At 45.6% G+C, this 23,312-nt stretch overlaps 1 protein-coding gene across 1 annotated transcript in view; it reads right to left on the bottom strand.

Annotated features, from left to right (window-relative positions):
* Window positions 1-23,312, bottom strand: part of LOC118229527 — a 32,147-nt gene that overhangs the window by 5,003 nt on the left and 3,832 nt on the right. Inside the window, exons 2-15 of the mRNA XM_035421557.1 lie at window positions 17,577-17,750; window positions 16,710-16,805; window positions 16,400-16,630; window positions 16,001-16,023; window positions 15,678-15,769; window positions 10,688-11,130; window positions 9,815-9,910; window positions 9,499-9,729; window positions 8,548-8,570; window positions 8,034-8,152; window positions 6,844-7,374; window positions 5,400-5,480; window positions 5,158-5,165; window positions 2,227-2,411 (exon numbers count right to left, since the gene is read on the bottom strand). Of these exons, the coding sequence (XP_035277448.1) occupies window positions 2,227-2,411; window positions 5,158-5,165; window positions 5,400-5,480; window positions 6,844-7,374; window positions 8,034-8,152; window positions 8,548-8,570; window positions 9,499-9,729; window positions 9,815-9,910; window positions 10,688-11,130; window positions 15,678-15,769; window positions 16,001-16,023; window positions 16,400-16,630; window positions 16,710-16,805; window positions 17,577-17,750 (2,333 nt within the window). The remainder of the gene's footprint in view (window positions 1-2,226; window positions 2,412-5,157; window positions 5,166-5,399; window positions 5,481-6,843; window positions 7,375-8,033; window positions 8,153-8,547; window positions 8,571-9,498; window positions 9,730-9,814; window positions 9,911-10,687; window positions 11,131-15,677; window positions 15,770-16,000; window positions 16,024-16,399; window positions 16,631-16,709; window positions 16,806-17,576; window positions 17,751-23,312) is intronic.

Genomic DNA, 23,312 nt, shown 5'->3' on the forward strand with positions numbered 1-23,312 from the left:
TATTCCTCAGGCAAAATCTTCAGAAATTCCACAATATTTGATAAATATTCAGTGAATTCATATCATAAAATTCCCAGTGTAACTAAAGCGCCTGTGTGTAAGAAACTGTACTTCCCTCTTCCTGTTAGACACACCAGATTATCAGAGACAGCACAGGGAGCAGCATTGTAACACTGAGGTTTGATTGGCTGATCTGCCAGCAGTTCTACACCAGCCCTGTTCTTCAGGTTCTGTCAGTTCTCTCTCATGTGTGTTAATCCAAATGGAATCTCATTCCCCAGCTAATCTCAAACACACACCCTCCCTTACAAACAGGAATTCAAACACAGAGCCTGAAATCTAAAATCCATTCCTCTTTATAACATCCTATTGAGGTAATGGAGAGAGCTGTGCTTTAGAATCGCTCATCTACAGCACTGATGAAGCTAATGGAGGTGAGAGGGTGAGAGAGAAGGGGTGAGAGGGTGAGAGAGAAGGGGTGAGGGGTTGAGAGAGTGAGGGGGTGAGGGGTGAGAGAGTGAGGGGGTGAGGGGTGAGAGAGTAAGGAGTGCAGAGGTGAGAGAGTGCGGGGGGGGGGGACGAGGGGGGCGAGGGTGCAGGCAGAGGGCCTAATTCGAGAGGGGGGGGGGGTGTGGGCGGGGGCTGTTGCCCTCCCCAGGCTGGGGAGGAGGCAGTGATGCGGCTGGCAGAGTACAGAACCAAGCGCAGACACACGGGACCCAGAGCCGGGAATAAAGCAGAGCTTCACTAAACACAGAGCAACAAAACCAACAGGAGCTGCTGCACCAGCAGGAACATACACACTACAGACACGGGAGAAGAGAGACAGCACACATAACATACACACTACAGACACGGGAGAAGAGAGACAGCACACATAACATACACACTACAGACACGGGAGGAGAGAGACAGCACACATAACATACACACTACAGACACAGGAGAAGAGAGACAGCACACATAACATACACACTACAGACACGGGAGAAGAGAGACAGCTCACATAACATACACACTACAGACACGGGAGAAGAGAGACAGCACACATAACATACACACTACAGACACGGGAGAAGAGAGACAGCACACATAACATACACACTACAGACACGGGAGAAGAGAGACAGCACACATAACATACACACTACAGACACGGGAGATAAGAGACAGCACACATAACATACACACTACAGACACGAGAGAAGAGAGACAGCACACATAACATACACATTACAGACATGGGAGAAGTGAGACAGCACACATAACATACACACTACAGACACGGGAGAAGAGAGACAGCACACATAACATACACACTACAGACACGGGAGAAGAGAGACAGCACACATAACATACACACTACAGACACAGGAGAAGAGAGACAGCACACATAACATACACACTACAGACACGGGAGAAGAGAGACAGCACACATAACATACACACTACAGACACGGGAGAAGAGAGACAGCACACATAACATACACACTACAGACACGGGAGAAGAGAGACAGCATACAACATACACACTACAGACACGGGAGAAGAGAGACAGCACACAACATACACACTACAGACACGGGAGAAGAGAGACAGCACACATAACATACACACTACAGACACGGGAGAAGAGAGACAGCACACATAACATACACACTACAGACACGGGAGAAGAGAGACAGCACACATAACATACACACTACAGACACGGGAGAAGAGAGACAGCACACGCAGTCGTACCGGCGGACAGTGGGGTAGCCTGTCAATCACATCCCCAGCGTCCAATAGGGCCGTTAGCCCAGGCAGTGGCAGGACCATGCTGAGGGAGCCAGGGCTGACCCAGAACAACGTGTGACTCAGGAGAGGGGAGGAGGTGAAACTGGGTCCTCTCAGAATGCTCCTCAGGCAGGAGGAGGCGCTCTGTGTAGCGGGCGAAGCGGCCCATTCCCGGGAGTTGTCCGTTTAGGGAAAAGACGAAAAGATGCTCACAAAGGGTTGAAACTCAGATGTCATTTCGCTGCGCAAAACTCTCAGTCCGTGAAGTTACCCGCAGCTCCCGAATCGATAAGAGCGACAGCCTCCCTGACACAGGAAGCCCAGCTGAGGGACACAGATACACCCAGAGCAGGCGTGGGCAGCTGGGGAGAACGGGACTCAGGCCAGGCCTAGCGAACCGAGGCGTTTCCCCGACCGGCCCCAGTAAACACACTCCCCCTCCCTCACACCCCGCCCCCTCCCACGGCGGGACAGCCCAGTGTGACCCAGCCCCCAGGGCTCTTCCACTGGACCCGCAGATCCTCCAGGAGGGTCCGTGGGGGGCGGAGGGTGAGGACCGGGCTGAGGGAAAGCTGGACTCTGGAACGGTCCCCAGCCGCCTCCGCCGCTCCGCCTCCCGTTCCCAAATCCGACTGTGGATACAGAGCGATCAGCTGGATCAGCCTCAGGAAGCCAGCTCATCCTTCATGCGCTCCATCAATCCTGGCATGAGAAAGGCAGACGGGGCCTCCTCAGTACCCAAGGATTCGCTCTCAGTACCCGGGGATTCGCTCTCAGTACCCAGGGATTCGCTCTCAGTACCCGGGGATTCGCTCTCAGTACCCACGGATTCACTCTCAGTACCCAGAGATTCACTCTCAGTACCCAGAGATTCACTCTCAGTACCCAGGGATTCGCTCTCAGTACCCAGAGATTCACTCTCAGTACCCAGAGATTCGCTCTCAGTACCCAGAGATTCACTCTCAGTACCCAGAGATTTGCTCTCAGTATCCAGAGATTCACTCTCAGTACCCAGAGATTCGCTCTCAGTACCCAGAGATTCACTTTCAGTACCCAGATTCAGATTCAGATTCAGTCATCTTTATTGATCCCAAGAAGGGCAATTATTTTGCAGCTTACCCAGTCCATACACACAACTCCAAAACTCACAGGCAAGGTAGTTATATATCAGAGGCAACAGATCAACATGCATGGGTCAATACAAGGAAACAACGAGCAGCAGTAAATAATAAATATTTTTTTAAAATAAAATAATAATAATAATAATAAAGTAAATAAATAATAAAACATTTTGTTATAGTTCATATAAATAACCAAGTTTAAAAACGTAACAGTCATTTAGAATGACTACTGTCGGCGTTTAGTAGCCTGATAGCGGAAGGAATGAAGGACTTAGAGTAGCGGTTTGTTCTCCTAAGGGGCACATTATAACACCCGCCTGAGGGCATTACAGTGAATTCGCTGGACAGAACATGGACAGATTGGCTAGCTTTTGCTTTCTGGGCCACCTGTTTCTCCCAGAGGGAGTACAGGTCTCTTTGCTGGGCTCCAATTATCTTGGAGCAGACTTTCACAATACCATTTAGGCTATTCTTGTCCTTCACAGACAACCCATTAAACCAGCAAATAAATGAGAAAGTTAAAAGACTTTCAATGAATGATTGACAAAAATTATGTAGTGCCCTTGGAAGATGTTTGCCAATTTGATCTGATATTTGCAATGTATTAATTAATTCATTAATTCTTGGATTTGGGTAATGTTGTTCAGAGAGGCCAGTGTTTTTTTTCTGTGCCATTCGTGTGGGGCTAGCTGCAGTTTATCCTATGCAACTGTGTGATTTAGATAATTGGTTCACGTGATAGAAGCTGATAAAACGAGAACTACTTTAGTCTGGTTAAACTTTTAGTGAACTGTCTGGCGCCTGTTGCTGTGCTGATTAGAAGATATGTTGTCCAATCACGCTGCGTGATGGGGGGTTCGACAAGAGGTCAAGTGCGAACTAGTTAGCGGTTGCAGGAGAAGATTCGAACTGAGGAGAGAACTGGAGAGAGAAGCAGATGGTGCGCGGTGCAGGAGAGATCGCAAAACTGTTTCGTGAAATTGAGTTGAATGCACGTTTTGGAATTGATTATCGGTTTTCGACATCGTCATTGAAATAAGTCGCGGTACGGGATGGGAAGGTGCGGACGTTTTGGTGTAAATTCCAGTTTTCTTATTTTCTTCTCGACGAAGTGTTTTCTCAACTGTTTCGGGTTAGCTAACCTGCAGCTAGCCACACGAAGAGGACAGCACGCGGCTGGACCAGTGTGTTTGTGTCGGACCTGCATTCGGATCGCCAGTGACTTGTTTTCCTGTGTGTGTGAGTAAACCTCAGCATTATTCTTGTGTGGATTCATATGAGCTCCAACATGCGCGCCAACGTATAAAGACAAACTGTGCACGTACAGCCTAAAATCCCGGGTTATTTTCTTTAGTTTGTTATTTTGGTTTCGTGTTCATTTCTTTAATTTAATACTGTGACAGTTACAGGGGCCATGCAGTGTGTATGGGCTGCCTAAGTTTGAATGGCGTCAAGTTGATGGCACTTCGGTGTTTTATTTTAAATAAATGCCACTATTGTAGTTAAAGATATATTCTGGACTGTGTATAGTGTTATTGCATATTTTTCTCTTGAAATTGATTAAGCTCATTATAATTTGGTGTATTTTGGTATTGTGGTTTTACTCCTTATAGCCTACATGGAGTCAAATGTTACGCACAAGTAGAGCACCATTTTAGGTTAATAAAATAACTGGTTCTTTGAGTGTGAGTGCTCAAAGTGGGGGCTCGTGAGTCAAAGTGTTTATGCATGGGAGTCATTGTTCACAAGCAGTATAGCTGCATACTAACATCTTTAAAGCTACCTGAGGCCTCCCAGTCTCCCAGGTGAGATCCCTAGACATAGAGTAAACTGGTGCATCCCATCACAGCTCCTCCCATGCATTTTAGTGTATCAATGGAAGTTTCATAGGTTTCAGTATTGCCTATGTATATTATGTAAATGAGCATTGTGGTGGGAGGGCTACAATTAGCTACATAAAATAGTATCACAGACATGAAGAGAGTTAAGCTTCCGCATTAAGTGAATTCTTTGTTGTCCACACTTGACAGCAGACTGTATTTACATCGAACTTGAGTTGGGAGTCGACCCCTGTCCCTATAGGTACTTACGTGTGTCGACAATTTAAACATCCTTGCCGAGTATAATGCTAGCTTTTGGTTTGTCTCTATTCTGCCTGAAATCAATGATTCATTCCTTCGTTTTTAATACGTTAAGGTCGAGGAAGTTATCATCACACCGTTTAACAAAAGCAGGTAGGGAACAACCATGATCTGACCCTGAGACCTGAAGAAGAGACAATAGAGCGGTGTCATCAGAGAATTTCACAAGATAGCTGCCCTCTTGAGAATTCCTGCAACTGTCTTTATACATAATAAAAAGCAGGGGGGACAGGCCAAAACCCAGGGGTGAGCTTGTATTTGAGACCTTGGTGTTGGACATGTCCATTCACCGAAACCTGCTGTATTCTCTGGGTACTGAGAGATTCGCTCTCAATACCCAGGGATTCGCTCTCAGTACCCAGGGATTCGCTCTCAGTACCCAGGGATTCGCTCTCAGTACCCAGGGTGCAGTACTCTGTGGCGTAATCCTCCACTGACCCTGATTCCAGGCGTAGCGTCATCAGTCTCTGAGGGGCTCTTCATAAGGGAACTAACGTGCTGTTTGATTACTTTTGATTATTTTGTATGAAACCCTTTTTTGTAAAGTGAGGAAAATTAACTTTTGATAATGTTTAATGTGAAATGAATTGAAACTTGCATTCTAGCTTCATTTCAGTTTCTTATTTTCTTTTTGCTTAAGTATGCCTATCACTCGTGAGTTCACAGCGCCATCTAGGGGCACTGCGCTTATCTGCATTTCACAACTAATCTCAGGTCAGCTCAAGTTTGGCATGAACCCAAACCCAGTGTATGAGGGACGTATTTTGTCTCAGTCTGTGTTCACACTGCACTGGAGAGAGAGACTTACCTCATCACTCACCTGGGAGACACACTGGTGACGGGTCAGGAAAAGAGCAGCACTCTGGAGTGATTCCACTGGTGCATTTATTACAATTCAACTGATTACACACAAACCAACATACTTACAATACCACTATATACCACAGAAATTAGTTGGAAATAACATTGTACAAGTTACATTAAAAATTTGACTTTATGATTCAAAAATCAAAGGAAAATTTGTTCACATTAGCACAACATTTTATGATCCGTCCACAGAAATTCTCAACACATTTGTGGGGTTTCTGGACGCCCCCTGGTTAGAAACTTACTGGAGCTGTGAAATTAGTGTGTGCTGATTTGCGGTTATCTCACTATGGTTGGCTGCTTGGCCACGCGCTGATGAGTGGATTTGTTTATGTAGTGGAGATTTACTCCAGGAAAGGGAATAACGAGCCTAGTAACATGACAACGTCATCCTCAGAGACTAAGAGGAACAAACACCAAAAAAGTGTGAGATGAGCATCTCATCCTTCTTCCATGAAGACGAGATGAGGGTAGAATGGAGACAGTGGGAACTGTTCTGATGTCTGTGAAGCTGCTGATTGTCAGTCACAGAAGCCACTGTGAAGGACACAGGTGCAGCCAAGCAGTCAGAACACCGGGAGTCTGTGTGGAAGCTGGCCTGGCTTCAGGACCGTCCCTACAAACTATGGACAGCAGCCTAACTGATTCAAAGCTAAAGTTAGCCATCTCCACTGGATAACAGAACTCCTAAATATTCCATTCACAGAGCGGGATTTAAACAACTCTATTTCAGACAGTTTCCTTAAAAAGTTAAACTGATATATTTTATTGTCTTTTGCATCCTTTTCAGTGTTTCATTAGGAAATGGGCGCCAAACTAAGGGAATAAATAAATGAATAAAATGCAATCGATGCCCCCCCAATCAAACACGGTCGCAGCAGCACCCATCAACCCCCCTAAACTAGCCCCCCCCCTCCCAACCAGGCCCCCTGCCTACAATGAAATCCTGGGGGAAACACTGGACACCTTCAGTGGATCGGTAAACATAAAATCAGGCCAGAAGAATGGAAAGACTCTCTCAGTGAAGGAGTGTTTAAAAGTGTAGAGAGGAGTGTTGTCACTGGGGTCAAAGAATGACACCTCCCCCCTGTCCCAGTCCAGCTGCACTCTGACCCTCTGGAGTTTCCTCTGCACAGTGAGGGCTGTAGGTGGGGAGGTCAGGGCTTCATAACGATGAAAGCGCCGCCATATACCCCACACTCCTCCTGCTGGGCTCAGACCCACATGCCCTTTCCTTCTGATGGACTCTTTAGCCACACCTACCTCCCAGTGCTCACCCCCCACTTCTACATCCCAGCAGTGTCTCCCTGAGCTGAATCCCTCAGAGCCCAGCACAAACGACCACTCATCAAATCTCTCTGGATTATCAGGAACCTGCTGAATCTCACCACTGTCTCTCACACTGGTCAGATCCTCAGACAGTGAGAGGGAGGGATGTGCTGTGTTTGGGTCCAGAGTCACAGGAGCTGAAGGGACAGAGAATGAGACGTCAGCAGAAGTGTAGTATAGGCGGTAGTGTAGTACATCGGGTAAGGCGTTGGTCTTGTAAACTAAATGCTGCAGTAACCTAAAAGTCACAGGTTTGATTCCCTGGTAGGACACTGCTGTTGTACCATTGAGCAAGGTACTTAACCTGCATTGCAGGTGTATCATTGGATACAATGTAAAAGTTGTGTAAGTTGCTCTGGATAAGAGCTTCTGCTAAATGCCTGTGGAGCAAAGAAGTGAAGTCAGTACTGATCTGCACAAAGCGAAACCATAATGGGCTCCTAATGATATTAACTAGGTTTCACTAAACAAACCATTACAGTCTCAGATACATGTGTGAGAAGCACCAGTACTAAAAGTTAATATTTGACAAGTCATATGTTGCATATATATGTTCATCTGTATAATTATTGTAAGAGGGTTCAAAGCCTGCCAGTATCTGTGCAGCTCCTGTCCTTCCCCTTAAATACAGCATCACTCTTAAAGCAGCATTTTATTATGAGCATCAGTGACATTAAGGACTGGTGCTCAGTCTCTTCACTCCAGGGCTCTTACACAGACAGGACCAATATGGAAAAGATGCTGAAGATTCCACCTGTATAGTGACAATGTGGAGCTCCCTGCCCCCAGTACTCACTGTATTGAACAGTCCCCAGCATCTTCTCCCACACTCTGTACTTCAGATTGCCCAGGTGCTTGGCCACATCGATCAGCGCTCCTGAGACCTTCTCTGGATCCGCCAGTGTGCACTGGGCTCTGCAATAATATTCAGGAGTCACTTGTGCTGTGGGTGTGGCTTCATTACCATAGAAGATTATCAGCAGCAGCATCAGATCTTCATTCTATAAGAAAATGGCTCCATCCCTCCCAGCGTTCTGCCACACAGCCCCACTGACTGCCAAATATGAAGCAGCCCGACCCCACTGAGGGACACACTTACAGGAGGGGGGGGGATTTATATAACAGGTAAAAATTCATTTAATTACTTTAGTATTTTAAAAATTTCTCTCAGATCATTATTAATGCTGCAGTATTTATTATAGAGAGAAACATTGCAAACACGTTCTGCAGTACCTCACTGATAGAACACTACAGGGCTAATAAACTACTTTAGATATTTAACCTGATGACAGAGGATGGAGTTTGCTTACCTGTTTTGTGTGTCCTTGTAGCTCTGAAATAAGAGAGTGAATTATTATCAATGTAGCCAATACTGCAGATAAAACACAGTAATGTCTGACTGTATGTGGCTGAACAAGCTTTAGATATGACACATGACACAGAAAAATAAATGTGCTGCTTCATCATAGTTAAGTATGTGTACAGTGAGTGGATCTAAAATGATGAGAAACTTGTAAACAAACTTTGCCTGCAAAAAGAGACTGTAATTCTACTGCTTGATAAGCTTTGAGTAGATTTGATAATATTAGCAAGTTTACATTTAAAGGTGGTTTAGAGAATACTATATTCTCTAAATAAATTCTATGCGCTCTGCTCCTGCCGACTGGCTGAAGCTAAGCAAGTGTGGGCTTGGTTAGTACTTGGATGGGAGACCACCAGGGAATAGTGAGTTGCTGCTGGAAGTGGTGTTGGTGGGCCAGCAGGGGGCAATCTTCCCTCTGGTCAAATAAACCCCAATGCCCTAGTGCAGTGACGGGGACACTGTGCTGTAGGAGATGCCGTCTTTCGGATGAGACGTTAACCCGAGGTCCTGACTCACTGTGGTCATTAAAGATCCCATGACATTTGTCGCTGAAAGTAGGGGCTTCCCAGTGTCCTGGCAAAATCCCAGATCTGGCTCTTGCAAAATTTGCCTCCAAATCATCCCCTGACTTAATTGGCTAAAATATGTTCTCTCCCTCTCCACCTTTGCTAATATGTAGTGAGCTTTTGGGTGCAAAATGGCTGCCGTGCATCACCCCAGTGTGTGCTACACATCGGTGGTGGGTGAGGTGAGTTCCCCCTCACTGTAAAGCACTTTGAGCATTTGGAAAGGCGCTATATAAATGCAAGGATATTATCAATATTCTATAAATGAATGCATGTGAGCATTAACAGTAGTTTGTATAGAGTCCTGCAGACACAGAGTGAACAGGTCTTACCTGCAGGAATGAGACGTCTTCAGCTCCCAGCTCCTGTTCTATGGCTCTGATTTGTTCAGAAAGGGCTGATATCTCTTCTGTCATCTTCTCAATCTTCTCCTTCATCATCTGACTCCTCCGCTCCTCCTCCTCCCTCAGTGCAGCGATCCTGGCTGCCTCTTCATCTTTTAGGAACTGCTGAAGTTTCTCAAACTCCATCTTTATCTGTCTCTCTGTGTGCTGGGCCTGGCTCTGGAATAAACATAATTCACCACCATTTCAGCACAATCCAGAGCAGCATTTTCAACACTGTGATTAAAAGGCCTCAGTACAGTACCTTGATGTGCTCTGCAGTTTTATCACAGATTAGTTTCACTGCATTAAAGGCTTTTAGCTTCTCCTGCAGTGGAGCCAGTGCAGTCCTAAGTTTCTCCTGGAAAGAAATGACAGAGTCCACACTTTACTGAGGAAACAGTCACACAGTAAACTTCACTGCCTAGACAGACAGCACAAGAGCCCCTGCTCAGACAGAGGGGAGCCAGAATGGAGACTCTGGTCACAGTTTCTGATTAGACAATGTGTTCACTGACACATATCAGTGTATTGCCTCAGTTGCATTGCCTATATTAATATTATTTTTACAAAAAAGTTCAATTTAAAAACATTTTTAAATGATAATGCCTCAAGTTTGATATGCTGTATCTTTAGAGTTACATTTGACATTAACAGTAATCTGCCCTCTAAGGCCACATTGTGTCAGACACATGTATCTGAGGCATGAACTTTGACCCCCTACTGTCCCATGCTGAGCACTGCTCCCTAACACAGCTCTGAGAATGTCTCCACACTCCTGCCCCTCCCTCCTGTCTCTCTGTCAGTCATGTGACACATAGTCATGGGCTCAAACATGCAAAACCTGAAAACTAAAATTGTTTATATCTTTAGCTCATAACCCTTTAGATATGCACTATTTCATACAAAATTCTAAATAATGAAAAATAGTCATATTTAATATTAATTATATTTATCAAAAACATTTTAAAGTTCAGCATGGTCTCAGTAGATGACAGCACAACAAAGCCCAAATTTTTTAAAAATCTGCGTAATTGCAATCATCTTTTGCAATGACTTTTAAAATGAAATTTAATTTCCAAACATAAATTAATTTAAATAAATGGTAAAAGTCTAAATTCTACTATAAATCAGTTACCTTATACTCTTCTGCCGCCTCCTGAACTGGTAGCAGTTCATGGTTTGCATGTTTTCTTGAAGTTTGGCAGATCACACAGACGGGTATTTGGTCCACTAAACAGAAGAGTTTGAGTTTCTCACTGTGCAGACTGCAGAGCACTTCAGATCCTGCTTTAGCTCTCTGACTTCTCTCCATTAAGAAAGCCTCACAGGTATTCCTCAGAGACAGGTTACTGGGAGGTAGTTCCTTTGAAGATCTTCTCCTGCAAACTGGACACTCCCGAGATCCCTTCTGTTCCCAGTACTGCTGCAGACAGGCCTTACAGAAGCTGTGACTGCAACTCAGGACAATGGGATCCCTGAAGATTTCAGAGCACACAGGACAGGAGAGCTCCTCTTCCAGGAGAGAAGATCCAGACGCCATTCTGTCTGTTCTGAGCTCAGTAAGGGCTTCTGCTAAATCTGCAGTTTAGTTTCACTTTTACTTATTGCTGTTATGCAAAAACAGCAGATTAAAAAAGAATTTAATTTAGTCCCAAATCTCTGTTTTTCCCTGCCTGTTTTTATTCCTCAGGCAAAATCTTTAGAAATTCCTAAATTTCTAAAAAATATACATTGAAATCATATCATTAGATCCCCAGCGTAAGTAATGTGCCTGTGTGTGAGAAACTGTACTTCCCTCTTCCTGTTAGACACGCCTGATTATCAGAGACAGCACTTCCTGCAGGGGGCAGCATTGTACCACTGAGGTTTGAGTGGCTGATCTGCCAGCAGTTTTACACCAGCCCTGTTCTTCAGGTTCATTTTTATGTTGCATTCATTTCAACTCAAAGTCTTATTTAAAATCTGTTCTGATATACGCAGTCAATGCTAATAGTATAATATTTTAGATATTTATATAAAAAGGTAAAAACAAAAAAAAATCAATCCATCCTTCCATTATCTAACCCTCTTATTCCTGGTTGGGATCGCAGGAGGTGCTGGAGCCTATCCCAGCATGCATTGGGCGAGAGGCAGGAATACACCCCTGTCAGTTTGCCAGTCCATCACAGGGCACACACACCATTCACTAATGCACTCATACCTAGGGAAAATTTAGATTCTCCCGATAACCTCGGTTGCATGTGTTTGGACTGTGGAAGCAAACACACACAGACACGGGGAGAACATGCCTGAACAAGTTCTACCCACTGCACCACCGTGCCGTCCTTAATAAACATAATGAGAAATCAAGAGGGTTTCCCAGGAAGGTTTTACCTGATTCAGACACGTTTGTTCTCTGGGGTTAAAGTCGTCGTTCGGCTCGTTGGACTGTTCAGGTTTGGGTGAGAGAGGAAATGAGAACAGACTGGAACCTGGTCTCACAGACCAGACAAGCGATCAGCCATGCTGGTGATTCCTCAGCTGATGTGTTCACTGCTAAACATTCTAATGAACCTTCATTTAAACAGGTTAGGTTGACTGAGCACACATTCCTCTTTTCCCCCCTCCCCCTAACCTGCTAGTCATTGGATGGAGGGAGGTAAATAACCTGGCTTGTGTGCGTAAATACCCTGATGCCCTCCAAAGCACATTTATTATTTTATTTATATTTTTAGGGATTTGTGTTTGGATCACCTGGTCCACCTATGAAAGGGTTATAGTCATTGGCTAACAGACAGTACGATGTCACCCAGGCAGGGTTCTAATGCAGTTTTAGTGTGCAGTTCATATCTTGATATTCATCTCAGAAGCACTATGACAGCAACTACAGCTGGAGACAACATTCGCCGTTCTGCCTACATTAACACAAAAACATGAGTTTGAGGAGTAAAAATAGTCTTAGACTTTCCTCATGACTAAGCAGAACTCTTTCTTTGGAATATTACTCCCATCTTTAGTGCCTATTTTACTTGCACTAAAAGACTAAAAGCATTAGGCTACCAATGGTTTAAAATAATTAAGCTAGATAAGATTTCACTCAATTTAACTACCAGGTTATCAGTCAAAAACAAAGCACAACTCATTCAACAGCTAAAGATCTCACTGAGCTGCTAATTGGTAGAATCAGATGTGCCAAAATAGGGTTGAAATGGAAACCAACAAGATGGTAATCACCACCCTGCTTAAGACCCGACCACCTGTCACTGATGATGATGATGATGATGATGATGTTGATGGTTTATTGGGGGGGTGTCACTTCCCTGTTGATAATAAAGGCTCCGTTGTGTCTGTGTGGAGTTTAAAGGAAAGCAGCGCACAGCAGACAGACAGAGAGCTGAGGGGAGCACACTGAGGGGGGGGCGACTGTGGAGGGACTGTGAATATAAAGATCCCCCAGAGCCCCTATGGAGCCCCAGTGCTCTCTCTCACTCACACACAGGCCAGCGTGGGGCCCCATAGGGCCCAGAGCCCCCAGGAGCCCCAGTGCTCTCTCACTCACACACACCTGGTAGAGCCAGGGCTTCACCCAACACCTCAGCACTGCTTCAGGCGCCCTCTTGTGGACAGAGTGAGTATGACCAGATGTTTCCTTCACTCTGAGAGTTCACAGCGCCACTTGGGGGCACTGGGCTTATCTGCATTTCTCAACTGATCTCAGATCAGCTCAAGTAAGCATGGAATGAACCCAAACCCAACGTATGAGAGGAGAATTTGTCTGTCTGTGTTCACACTGCACTGGAGAGAGAGACTTACCTCATCACACACCTGGGAGACACAATTAGTTGGCAATAACATTGTGAAGTTACAGAAAAAAATTTGACATTATGATTTCAAAATCAACTGCAAATGTGTTCATATAAGTGCGCCATTTCATGATCCGTCCTCAAAGATTCTCAAAGATTCGGTACATTTGTGGAGTTTCTGGACACCCCTTGGTTAGAAACTTACTGGAGCTGTGAAATTAGAGTGTTTTGATTTGCGGTTATCTCACTATTGTTGGCTGCTTGGCCACGCACTGATGAGTGGATTTGTTTATGTAGTGGAGATTTACTCCAGGAAAGGGAATAACGAGCCTAGTAACATGACAACGTCATCTTCAGCGACTAAGAGGACCTGACACCAAAAAAGTGTGAGGTGAAAATCTCATCCTTCTTCCATGAAGATGAGATGAGGGTAGAATGGAGACAGTGGGAGCTGTTCTGATGTCTGTGATGTCTGATTGTCTGATTGTCAGTCACAGAAGCCACTGTGAAGGACACAGGTGCAGCCAAGCAGTCAGAACACCGGGAGTCTGTGTGGAAGCTGGCCTGGCTTCAGGACCGTCCCTACAAACCATGGAGACCAGCCTAACTAATTTAAAGCTAAAGTTAGCCATCTCCACTGGATAGCGGAAATCCTAAATATTCCATTCACAGAGTGGGATTTAAACAACTCTATTTCAGCCAGCTCGCTTAATAATGTTAAACTGATATATTTTATTGTCTTTTGCATCCTTTTTTCAGTGTTTCATTAGGAAATGGGAGTAACACATTACACAGGCCCCATCAGGGCTGACTGGGGGGCGCCAAACTAAGGGAATAAATAAATGAATAAAATGCAATCGATGTCCCCCCCCAACCAAACATGATCGCAGCAGCACCCATCCACCCCTCCAAACTAGCCCCTACCCAACCCAGGCCCCCGCTCACCCCCCCTGCCTACAAATAAATCCTGGGGGAAACACTGGACACCTTCAGTGAAGACGATGAAGCAGGATAGAAGAATGGAAACACTCTCTCAGTGAAGGAGTGTTTAAAAGTGTAGAGAGGAGTGTTGTCACTGGGGTCAGAGAATGACACCTCCCCCCTGTCCCAGTCCAGCTGCACTCTGACCCTCTGGAGTTCCCTCTGCACAGTGAGGTCTGTAGGTGGGGAGGTCAGGGCTTCATAACCCCAAAAGCCCCGCTGTATACTCCACACTCCTTCTGCTGGGCTCCAATCCACAACCCCTTTCCTGCTGATGGACTCTTTAGCCACACCCACCATCCAGTAACTTTCATCCCCCACATCTACATCCCAGCAGTGTCTCCCTGAGCTGAATCCCTCAGAGCCCAGCACACACTGCTCTGCATCAAATCTCTCTGGATTATCAGGAACCTGCAGTTTCAGACCACTCCATCTCACACTGGTCAGATCCTCAGACAGTGAGAGTTTGGGATGTGCTGTGTTTGGGTCCAGAGTCACAGGAGCTGAAGGGACAGAGAATGAGACGTCAGCAGAAGTGTAGTATAGGCGGTAGTGTAGTACATCGGGTAAGGAGTTGGTCTTGTAAACTAAATGCTGCAGTAACCCAAAAGTCACAGGTTAGATTCCCCGGTAGGACACTGCCGTTGTACCCTTGAGCAAGGTGCTTAACCTGCATTGCAGCTGTATAATTGGATACAATGTAAAAGTTGTGTAAGTTGCTTTGGATAAGAGCTTCTGCTAAATGCCTGTGAAGCAAAGAAGTGAAGTTAGTACTGATCTGCACAAAGGAAACCGTCAGACACATGAGCTCCTAATGATATAAACTGGGTTCCACAAAAACAACCATTATAGCCTCAGATACATGTAAGAGAAGCACCAGAACTAAAAGTTAATAATATTTGACAAGTCATATGTTGCATATATATGTTCATCTGTATAATTATTGTAAGAGGGTTCAAAGCCTGCCAGTATCTGTGCAGCTCCTCTCCTTCCCCTTAAATACAGTATCACTCTTAAAGCAGCATTTTATTATGAGCATCAGTGAGATTAAGGACTGGTGCTCAGTCTCTTCACTCCAGGGCTCTTACACAGACAGGACCAATATGACTCTGACTGGCTTTATCAGTTTGTGGAAAGGATGCTGAAGATTCCCCCTGTACAGTGACAATGTGGAGCTCCCTGCCCCCAGTACTCACTGTATTGAACAGTCCCCAGCATCTTCTCCCACACTCTGTACTTCAGATTGCCCAGGTGCTTGGCCACATCAATCAGCGCTCCTGAGACCTTCTCTGGATGCGTCAGTGTGCACTGGGCTCTGCAATAATATTCAGGAAGAAGAAGAAGATTATCAGCAGCAACATCAGATCTTCATTATATAAGAAAATGGCTCCATCCCTCCCAGCGTTCTGCCACACAGCCCCACTGGCTGCCAGATATGAAGCAGCCCGACCCCACTGAGGGACACACTCACAGGGGCGTGGGGGGGATTTATATTAGAGGTAAATATTCATTTCATTACTTTAGTATTTTAAAAACTTTCCTCTATATATAGTCATTATTAATGCTGCAGTAATTATTGTAGAGAGAAACATTGCAAACACGTTCTGCAGTACCTCACTGAACACTACAGGGCTGATAAACTACTTTAGATATTTACCCTGATGAGAGAGGATGGAGTTTCTTACCTGTTTTGTGTGTCCTTGTAGCTCTGAAATAATAAAGTGAATTATTTTCACTGTAGCCAATACTGTAGATAAGCCACAGTAATATCTGACTGTATGTGGCTGAACAAGCTTTAGATATGACACATGACACAGAAATATGAATGTGCTGTTTTATCACAATTAAATATGCGTACAGTGTGTGGATCTAGAATATTGAGAAACTTAAAATCAAACTTTGCCTGCAAAAAGAGACTGTAATTCTACTGCTTGACAAAGCTTAGATTTTTATGAGATTTGATGATTTTTGCAAGCTTACATGAAAAGGTGTTTTAGGCAATACTATATTCTATAAATGAATGTGTGTGAGCATTAACAGCAGTTTGTGTAGAGTCCTGCAGACACAGAGTGAACAGGTCTTACCTGCAGGAAAGAGACATCTTCAGCTCCCAGCTCCTGTTCTATGGCTCTGATTTGTCCTGAAAGAGATGATATCTCTTCTGTCATCTTCTCAATCTTCTCCTTCATCATCTGACTCTTCTGCTCCTCTTCCTCCCTCAGTGCAGTGATCCTGGCTGCCTCTTCATCTTTTAGGAACAGCTGAAGTTTCTCGAACTCCATCTTTATCTGTCTCTCTGTGTGCTGGGCCTGGCTCTGGAATAAACATTATTCACCATCATTTCAGCACAATCCAGTGCTGTATTTCAACACTGTGAATTGAAGGCCTCAGTACCTTGATGTGCTCTGCTGTTTGATCACAGACTAATTTCACTGCATTAACGGCTTTTAGCTTCTCCTGCAGTGGAGCCAGTGCAGTCCTGAGTTTCTCCTGGAAGGAAATGACAGAGTTCACACTTTACTGAGGAAACAGACAAACAGCAAATTTCACTGCCTGCACAGACAGCACAAGAGCCCCTGCTCAGACAGAGAGGAGCCAGAATGGAGACTCAGGTCTGGTGTAAAAACAATGTGTTCACAGAGACACATATCAGTGTATTGCCTCTATGACAGGTAAACAGGTATGACTGTAGCAAATAACAACTCAAATATAAATACTCAAAATTCAATTTGAAACAGTTTTGAAATTAAAATGGCAAAAGTTTAATGAGTTGTACTAGTGACACAATAACAGTGACCTGCCCTCTACGGCCACATTGTGTCAGACCCATATATCTGAGGCATGAACTTTGACCCCTACTGTCCCATGCTGAGCACTGCTCCCTAACACAGCTCTGAGAATGTCTCCACACTCCTGCCCCTCCCTCCTGTCTCTCTGTCAGTCATGTGACATGGCCTGATAACTAAAACGGCTCCTTGTGTGGATCATGATACCCCTTTGGAAATACAGTAACTTCTTCATTATTAAATCAATATTCATTTTTTCAGACACAATAATTTTTATACTTTCAGATTTTTCAGTCTTTCAGCTGTTTGATAAGCTTCAACAAGGTCTCAGTGGATGTCAACACTACAAAGCCCAAAATTCGAATTTTTGATCACCAAGATTTTATAAGCGAAATCTATAAATTATTAACAATGCTGTTCACAAGAAATGAAAAATTAAATGATAAAACTCTAAATTCTGTTATAAAACTGTTACCTTATACTCCTCTGCTGCCTCGTGAACTGGTAGAAGTTCATGGTTTGCATGTTTTCTTGAAGATTGGCAGATGACACAGACAGGTATTTGATCCACTAAACAGAAGAGTTTGAGTTTCTCACAGTGCAGACTGCAGAGCACTTCAGATCCTGCTTTAGCTCTCTGACTTTTCTCCTTTAAGAACGCCTTACAGGCATTCCCCAGGGACAGGTTACGAGGAGGTTCTTGCTTAAATCTTTTCCTGCAAACTGGGCACTCCTGAGATCCCTTCTGTTCCCAGTACTGCTGCACACAGGCCTTACAGAAGCTGTGACTGCAATTCAGGAGAACAGGATCCCTGAAGATGTCAGAGCACACAGGACAGGAGAGCTCCTCTTCCAGGGGAGAAGATCCGGATGCCATTCTGTCTTTCTCTGTTTTGAGCTCAGTAATGACTTCAGCTTAATCTGTAGTTTAGTTTCACTTTCACTTACTGCTGTTATACAAAAACTGCAGATTAAAAAAGACAGACTTCAAATTAATCGCAAATCTCTGTTCTTCCCTGCCTGTCTTTATTCCTTATCAATATCTTTAGAAATTCCACAATTTTTGATAAATATTCACTGAATTCATATCATAAAATCCCCAGTGTAACTAAAGCACCTGTGTGTGAGAAACTGTACTTCCCTCTTCCTGTTAGACACACCTGATTATCAGAGACAGCACAGCGAGCAGCATTGTACCACTGAGGTTTGAGTGGCTGATCTGCCAGCAGTTCTACGCCAGCCCTGTTCTTCAGGTTCTGTCAGTTCTCTCTCATGTGTGTTAATCCAAATGGAATCTTATTCCCCAGCTAATCTCAAACACACACCCTCCCTTACAAACAGGATTCAAACACAGAGCCTGAAATCTAAAATCCATTCCTCTTTATAATATTCTCATTTATTGAGATAATGGAGAGAGCTGTGCTTTAGAATCGCTCATCTACAGCACTGATGAAGCTAATGGAGGTGAGAGGGTGAGAGAGAAGGGGTGAGGGGTTGAGAGAGTGAGGGGGTGAGGGGTGAGAGAGTAAGGAGTGCAGAGGTGAGAGAGTGCGGGGGGGGGGGGGGCGAGGGGTGCAGGCAGAGGACCTAATTCGAGAGGGGGGGGGTGTGGGCGAGGGCTGTTGTCCTCCCCAGGCTGGGGAGGAGGCGGTGATGCTGCTGGCAGAGTACAGAACCAAGCGCAGACACACGGGACCCAGAGCCGGGAATAAAGCAGAGCTTCACTAAACACAGAGCAACAAAACCAACAGGAGCTGCTGCACCAGCAGGAACATACACACTACAGACACGGGAGAAGAGAGACAGCACACATAACATACACACTACAGACACGGGAGAAGAGAGACAGCACACATAACATACACACTACAGACACGGGAGAGGAGAGACAGCACACATAACATACACACTACAGACACGGGAGAAGAGAGACAGCACACATAACATACACACTACAGACACGGGAGAAGAGAGACAGCACACATAACATACACACTACAGACACGGGAGAAGAGAGACAGCACACATAACATACACACTACAGACACGGGAGAAGAGAGACAGCACACATAACATACACACTACAGACACGGGAGAAGAGAGACAGCACACATAACATACACACTACAGACACGGGAGAAGAGAGAGAGCACACATAACATACACACTACAGACACGGGAGAAGAGAGACAGCACACATAACATACACACTACAGACACGGGAGAAGAGAGACAGCACACATAACATACACACTACAGACACGGGAGAAGAGAGACAGCACACGTAGCCGTACCGGCGGACAGTGGGGTAGCCTGTCAATCACATCCCCAGCGTCCAATAGGGCCGTTAGCCCAGGCAGTGGCAGGACCATGCTGAGGGAGCCAGGGCTGACCCAGAACAACGTGTGACTCAGGAGAGGGGAGGAGGTGAAACTGGGTCCTCTCAGAATGCTCCTCAGGCAGGAGGAGGCGCTCTGTGTAGCGGGCGAAGCGGCCCAATCCCGGGAGTTGTCCGTTTAGGGAAAAGACGAAAAGATGCTCACAAAGGGTTGAAACTCCGATGTCATTTCACTGCACAAAACTCTCAGTCCGTGAAGTTACCCGCAGCCCCTGAATTGATAAGAGGAACAGTCTCCCTGACACAGGAAGCCCAGCTGAGTGACACAGACACACCCAGAGCAGGCGTGGGCAGCTGGGGAGGACGTGACTCAGGCCAGGCCTAGCGAGCCGAGGCGTTTCCCCGACCGGCCCCAGTAAACACACTCCCCCTCCCTCACACCCCGCCCCCTCCCACGGCGGGACAGCCCAGTGTGACCCAGCCGCCAGGGCTCTTCCACTGGACCCGGAGATCCTCCAGGAGGGTCCGTGGGGGGCGGAGGGTGAGGGCCGGGCCGAGGGAAAGCTGGACTCTGGAACGGTCCCCAGCGGCCTCCGCCGCTCGGCCTCCCGTTCCCAAATCCGACTGTGCATACAGAGCGATCAGCTGATCAGCTGGATCAGCCTCAGGAAGCCAGCTCATCCTTCATGCGCTCCGTCAATCCTGGCATGAGAAAGGCAGACGGGTCCTCCTCAGTACCCAGAGATTCACTCTCAGTACCCAGGGATTCATTCTCAGTACCCAGGGATTCATTCTCAGTACCCAGGGATTCATTCTCAGTACCCAGAGATTCACTCTCAGTACCCAGGGATTCATTCTCAGTACCCAGGGATTCATTCTCAGTACCCAGAGATTCACTCTCAGTACCCAGGGATTCACTCTCAGTACCCAGAGATTCACTCTCAGTACCCAGAGATTCACTCTCAGTACCCAGGGATTCACTCTCAGTACCCAGAGATTCACTCTCAGTACCCAGGGATTCACTCTCAGTACCCAGGGATTCGCTCTCAGTACCCAGAGATTCGCTCTCAGTACCCAGGGATTCGCTCTCAGTACCCAGGGATTCGCTCTCAGTACTCAGGGATTGGCTCTCATTACCCAGAGATTCACTCTCAGTAGCCAGAGATTCGCTCTCAGTACCCAGGGATTCGCTCTCAGTACCCAGGGTGCAGTACTCTGTGGCGTAATCCTCCACTGACCCTGATTCCAGGCGTAGCGTCAGCGGTCTCTGAGGGGCTCTCCCTGGGGGAACTAACGTGCTGTATGATTACTTTTGATTATTTTGTATGAAACCCTTTTTTGTAAAGTGAGAAAAATTAACTTTTGATAATGTTTAATGTGAAATGAACTGAAACTTACATCCCAGCTTTATTTCAGTTTATTTTCTTTTTGCTTAAGTATGCCTATTACTCGTGAGTTCACAGCGCCATCTAGGGGCACTGCGCTTATCTGCATTTCACAACTAATCTCAGATCTGCTCAAGTTTGGTGTGAACCCAAACCCAGCGTATGAGTGGCGTGTTTGCCTCTGTCTGTGTTTATACTGCACTGGAGAGAGAGACTTACCTCATCACACACCTGGGAGACACACTGGTGACGGGTCAGGAAAAGAGCAGCACTCTGGAGTGAATCCACTGGTGCATTTATTACACTTCAACTGATTACACACAAACCAACGTACTTACAGTACCACTATATACCACAGCAATTAGTTGGAAATAACATTGTACAAGTTACATACAAAATTTGACATTATGATTCAAAAATCAAAGGAAAATTTGTTCACATTAGCACAACATTTTATGATCCGTCCTAAGAAATCCTCAGTGATTCAGTACATTTGTGGAGTATTCCTCAGAGACAGGTTATAGGTCGTAGTTCCCTTGAAGATCTTCTCCTGCAAACTGGGCAGTCCCGCGAACCCTTCAGTATCTAGTACTGCTGCGGACAGGCCTTACAGAAGCTTTGACTGCAACTCATGACATGTTTTGATATTATGATTTAAAAATCAACTGTAAATGTGTTCATATAAGTGCGCCATTTTATGATCCGTCCACATAAATTCTCGAAGATTCAACACATTTGTGGAGTTTCTGGACGCCCCTTGGTTAGAAACTTACTGGAGCTGTGAAATTAGAGTGTGCTGATTTGCGGTTATCTCACTGTGGTTGGCTGCCTGGCCACGCGCTGACGAGTGGATTTGTTTATGTAGTGGAGATTTACTCCAGGAAAGGGAATAACGAGCCTAGTAACATGACAACATCTTCAGCGACTAAGAGGAACAACCACCAAAAAACTGTGGGGTGAAAATCTCATCCTCCCATGTAGATGAGATGAGGGTAGAATGGAGACAGTGGGAGCTGTTCTGATGTCTGTGAAGCTGCTGATTGTCAGTCACAGAAGCCACTGTGAAGGACACAGGTGCAGCCAAGCAGTCAGAACACCGGGAGTCTGTGTGGAAGCTGGCCTGGCTTCAGGACCGTCCCTACAAACCATGGAGAGCAGCCTAACTGATTCAAAGCTAAAGTTAGCCATCTCCACTGGATAACAGAACTCCTAAATATCCCATTCACAGAGCGGGATTTAAACAACTCTATTTCAGACAGTTCGCTTAACAAAGTCAAACTGATATATTTTATTGTCTTTTGCATCCTTTTTTCAGTGTTTCATTAGGAAATGGGAGTGGGGGGGGTGCCAAACAAAGGGAATAAATGAATGAATAAAATGCAGCAGCATCGCAGCAGCACCCATCCACCCCACCAAACTTGCCCCCCCCCCCCCGCCTCCCAACCAGGCCCCCGCTCACCCCCCCTGCCTACAGTGAAATCCTGGGGGAAACACTGGACACCTTCAGTGGATCGGTCCACATTAAACCAGGATAGAATAATGGAAACACTCTCTCAGTGAAGGAGTGTTTAAAAGTGTAGAGAGGAGTGTTGTCATTGGGGTCAGAGAATGACACCTCCCCCCTGTCCCAGTCCAGCTGCACTCTGACCCTCTGGAGTTCCCTCTGCACAGTGAGGGCTTTAGGTGGAGAGGTCAGGGCTTCATAACGCTGAAAGAGCTGCTGTATACTCCACACTCCTGCTGCTGAGCTCAGATCCACAGGTCCTTTCCTGCTGATGGACTCTTTAGCCACACCCACCACCCAGTAAACTCCACCCCCCACCTCTACATCCCAGCAGTGTCTCCCTGAGCTGAATCCCTCAGAGCCCAGCACACACAACCACCCATCAAATCTCTCTGGATTATCAGGAACCTGCTGAATCTCACCACTGTCTCTCACACTGGTCAGATCTTCAGACAGTGAGAGGAGGGGATGTGCTGTGTTTGGGTCCAGAGTCACAGGAGCTGAAGGGACAGAGAATGAGACGTCAGCAGAAGTGTAGTACAGGCGGTAGTGTAGTACATTGGGTAAGGAGTTGGTCTTGTAAACTAAATGCTGCAGTAACCTAAAAGTCACAGGTTAGATTCCCCGGTAGGACACTGCTGTTGTACCCTTGAGCAAGGTACTTAACCTGCATTGCTCTAGTATATATCCAGTTGTATCATTGGATACAATGTAAAACTTGTGTAAGTTGCTCTGGATAAGAGCTTCTGCTAAATGCCTGTGAAGCAAAGAAGTGAAGTCAGTACTGATCTGCACAAAGGAAACCGTCAGACACAATGGGCTCCTAATGATATAAACTGGGTTTCACTAAAACAGCCTTTATAGCCTCAGACACATGAGAGAGAAGCACCAGAACTAAAAGCTAATAATATTTGACAAGTCATATGTTGCATATATATGTTCATCTGTATAATTATTGTAAGAGGGTTCAAAGCCTGCCAGTAT

Source organism: Anguilla anguilla, chromosome 6 (genome assembly GCF_013347855.1).
Source record: "Anguilla anguilla isolate fAngAng1 chromosome 6, fAngAng1.pri, whole genome shotgun sequence".
NCBI lineage: Eukaryota > Metazoa > Chordata > Actinopteri > Anguilliformes > Anguillidae > Anguilla > Anguilla anguilla.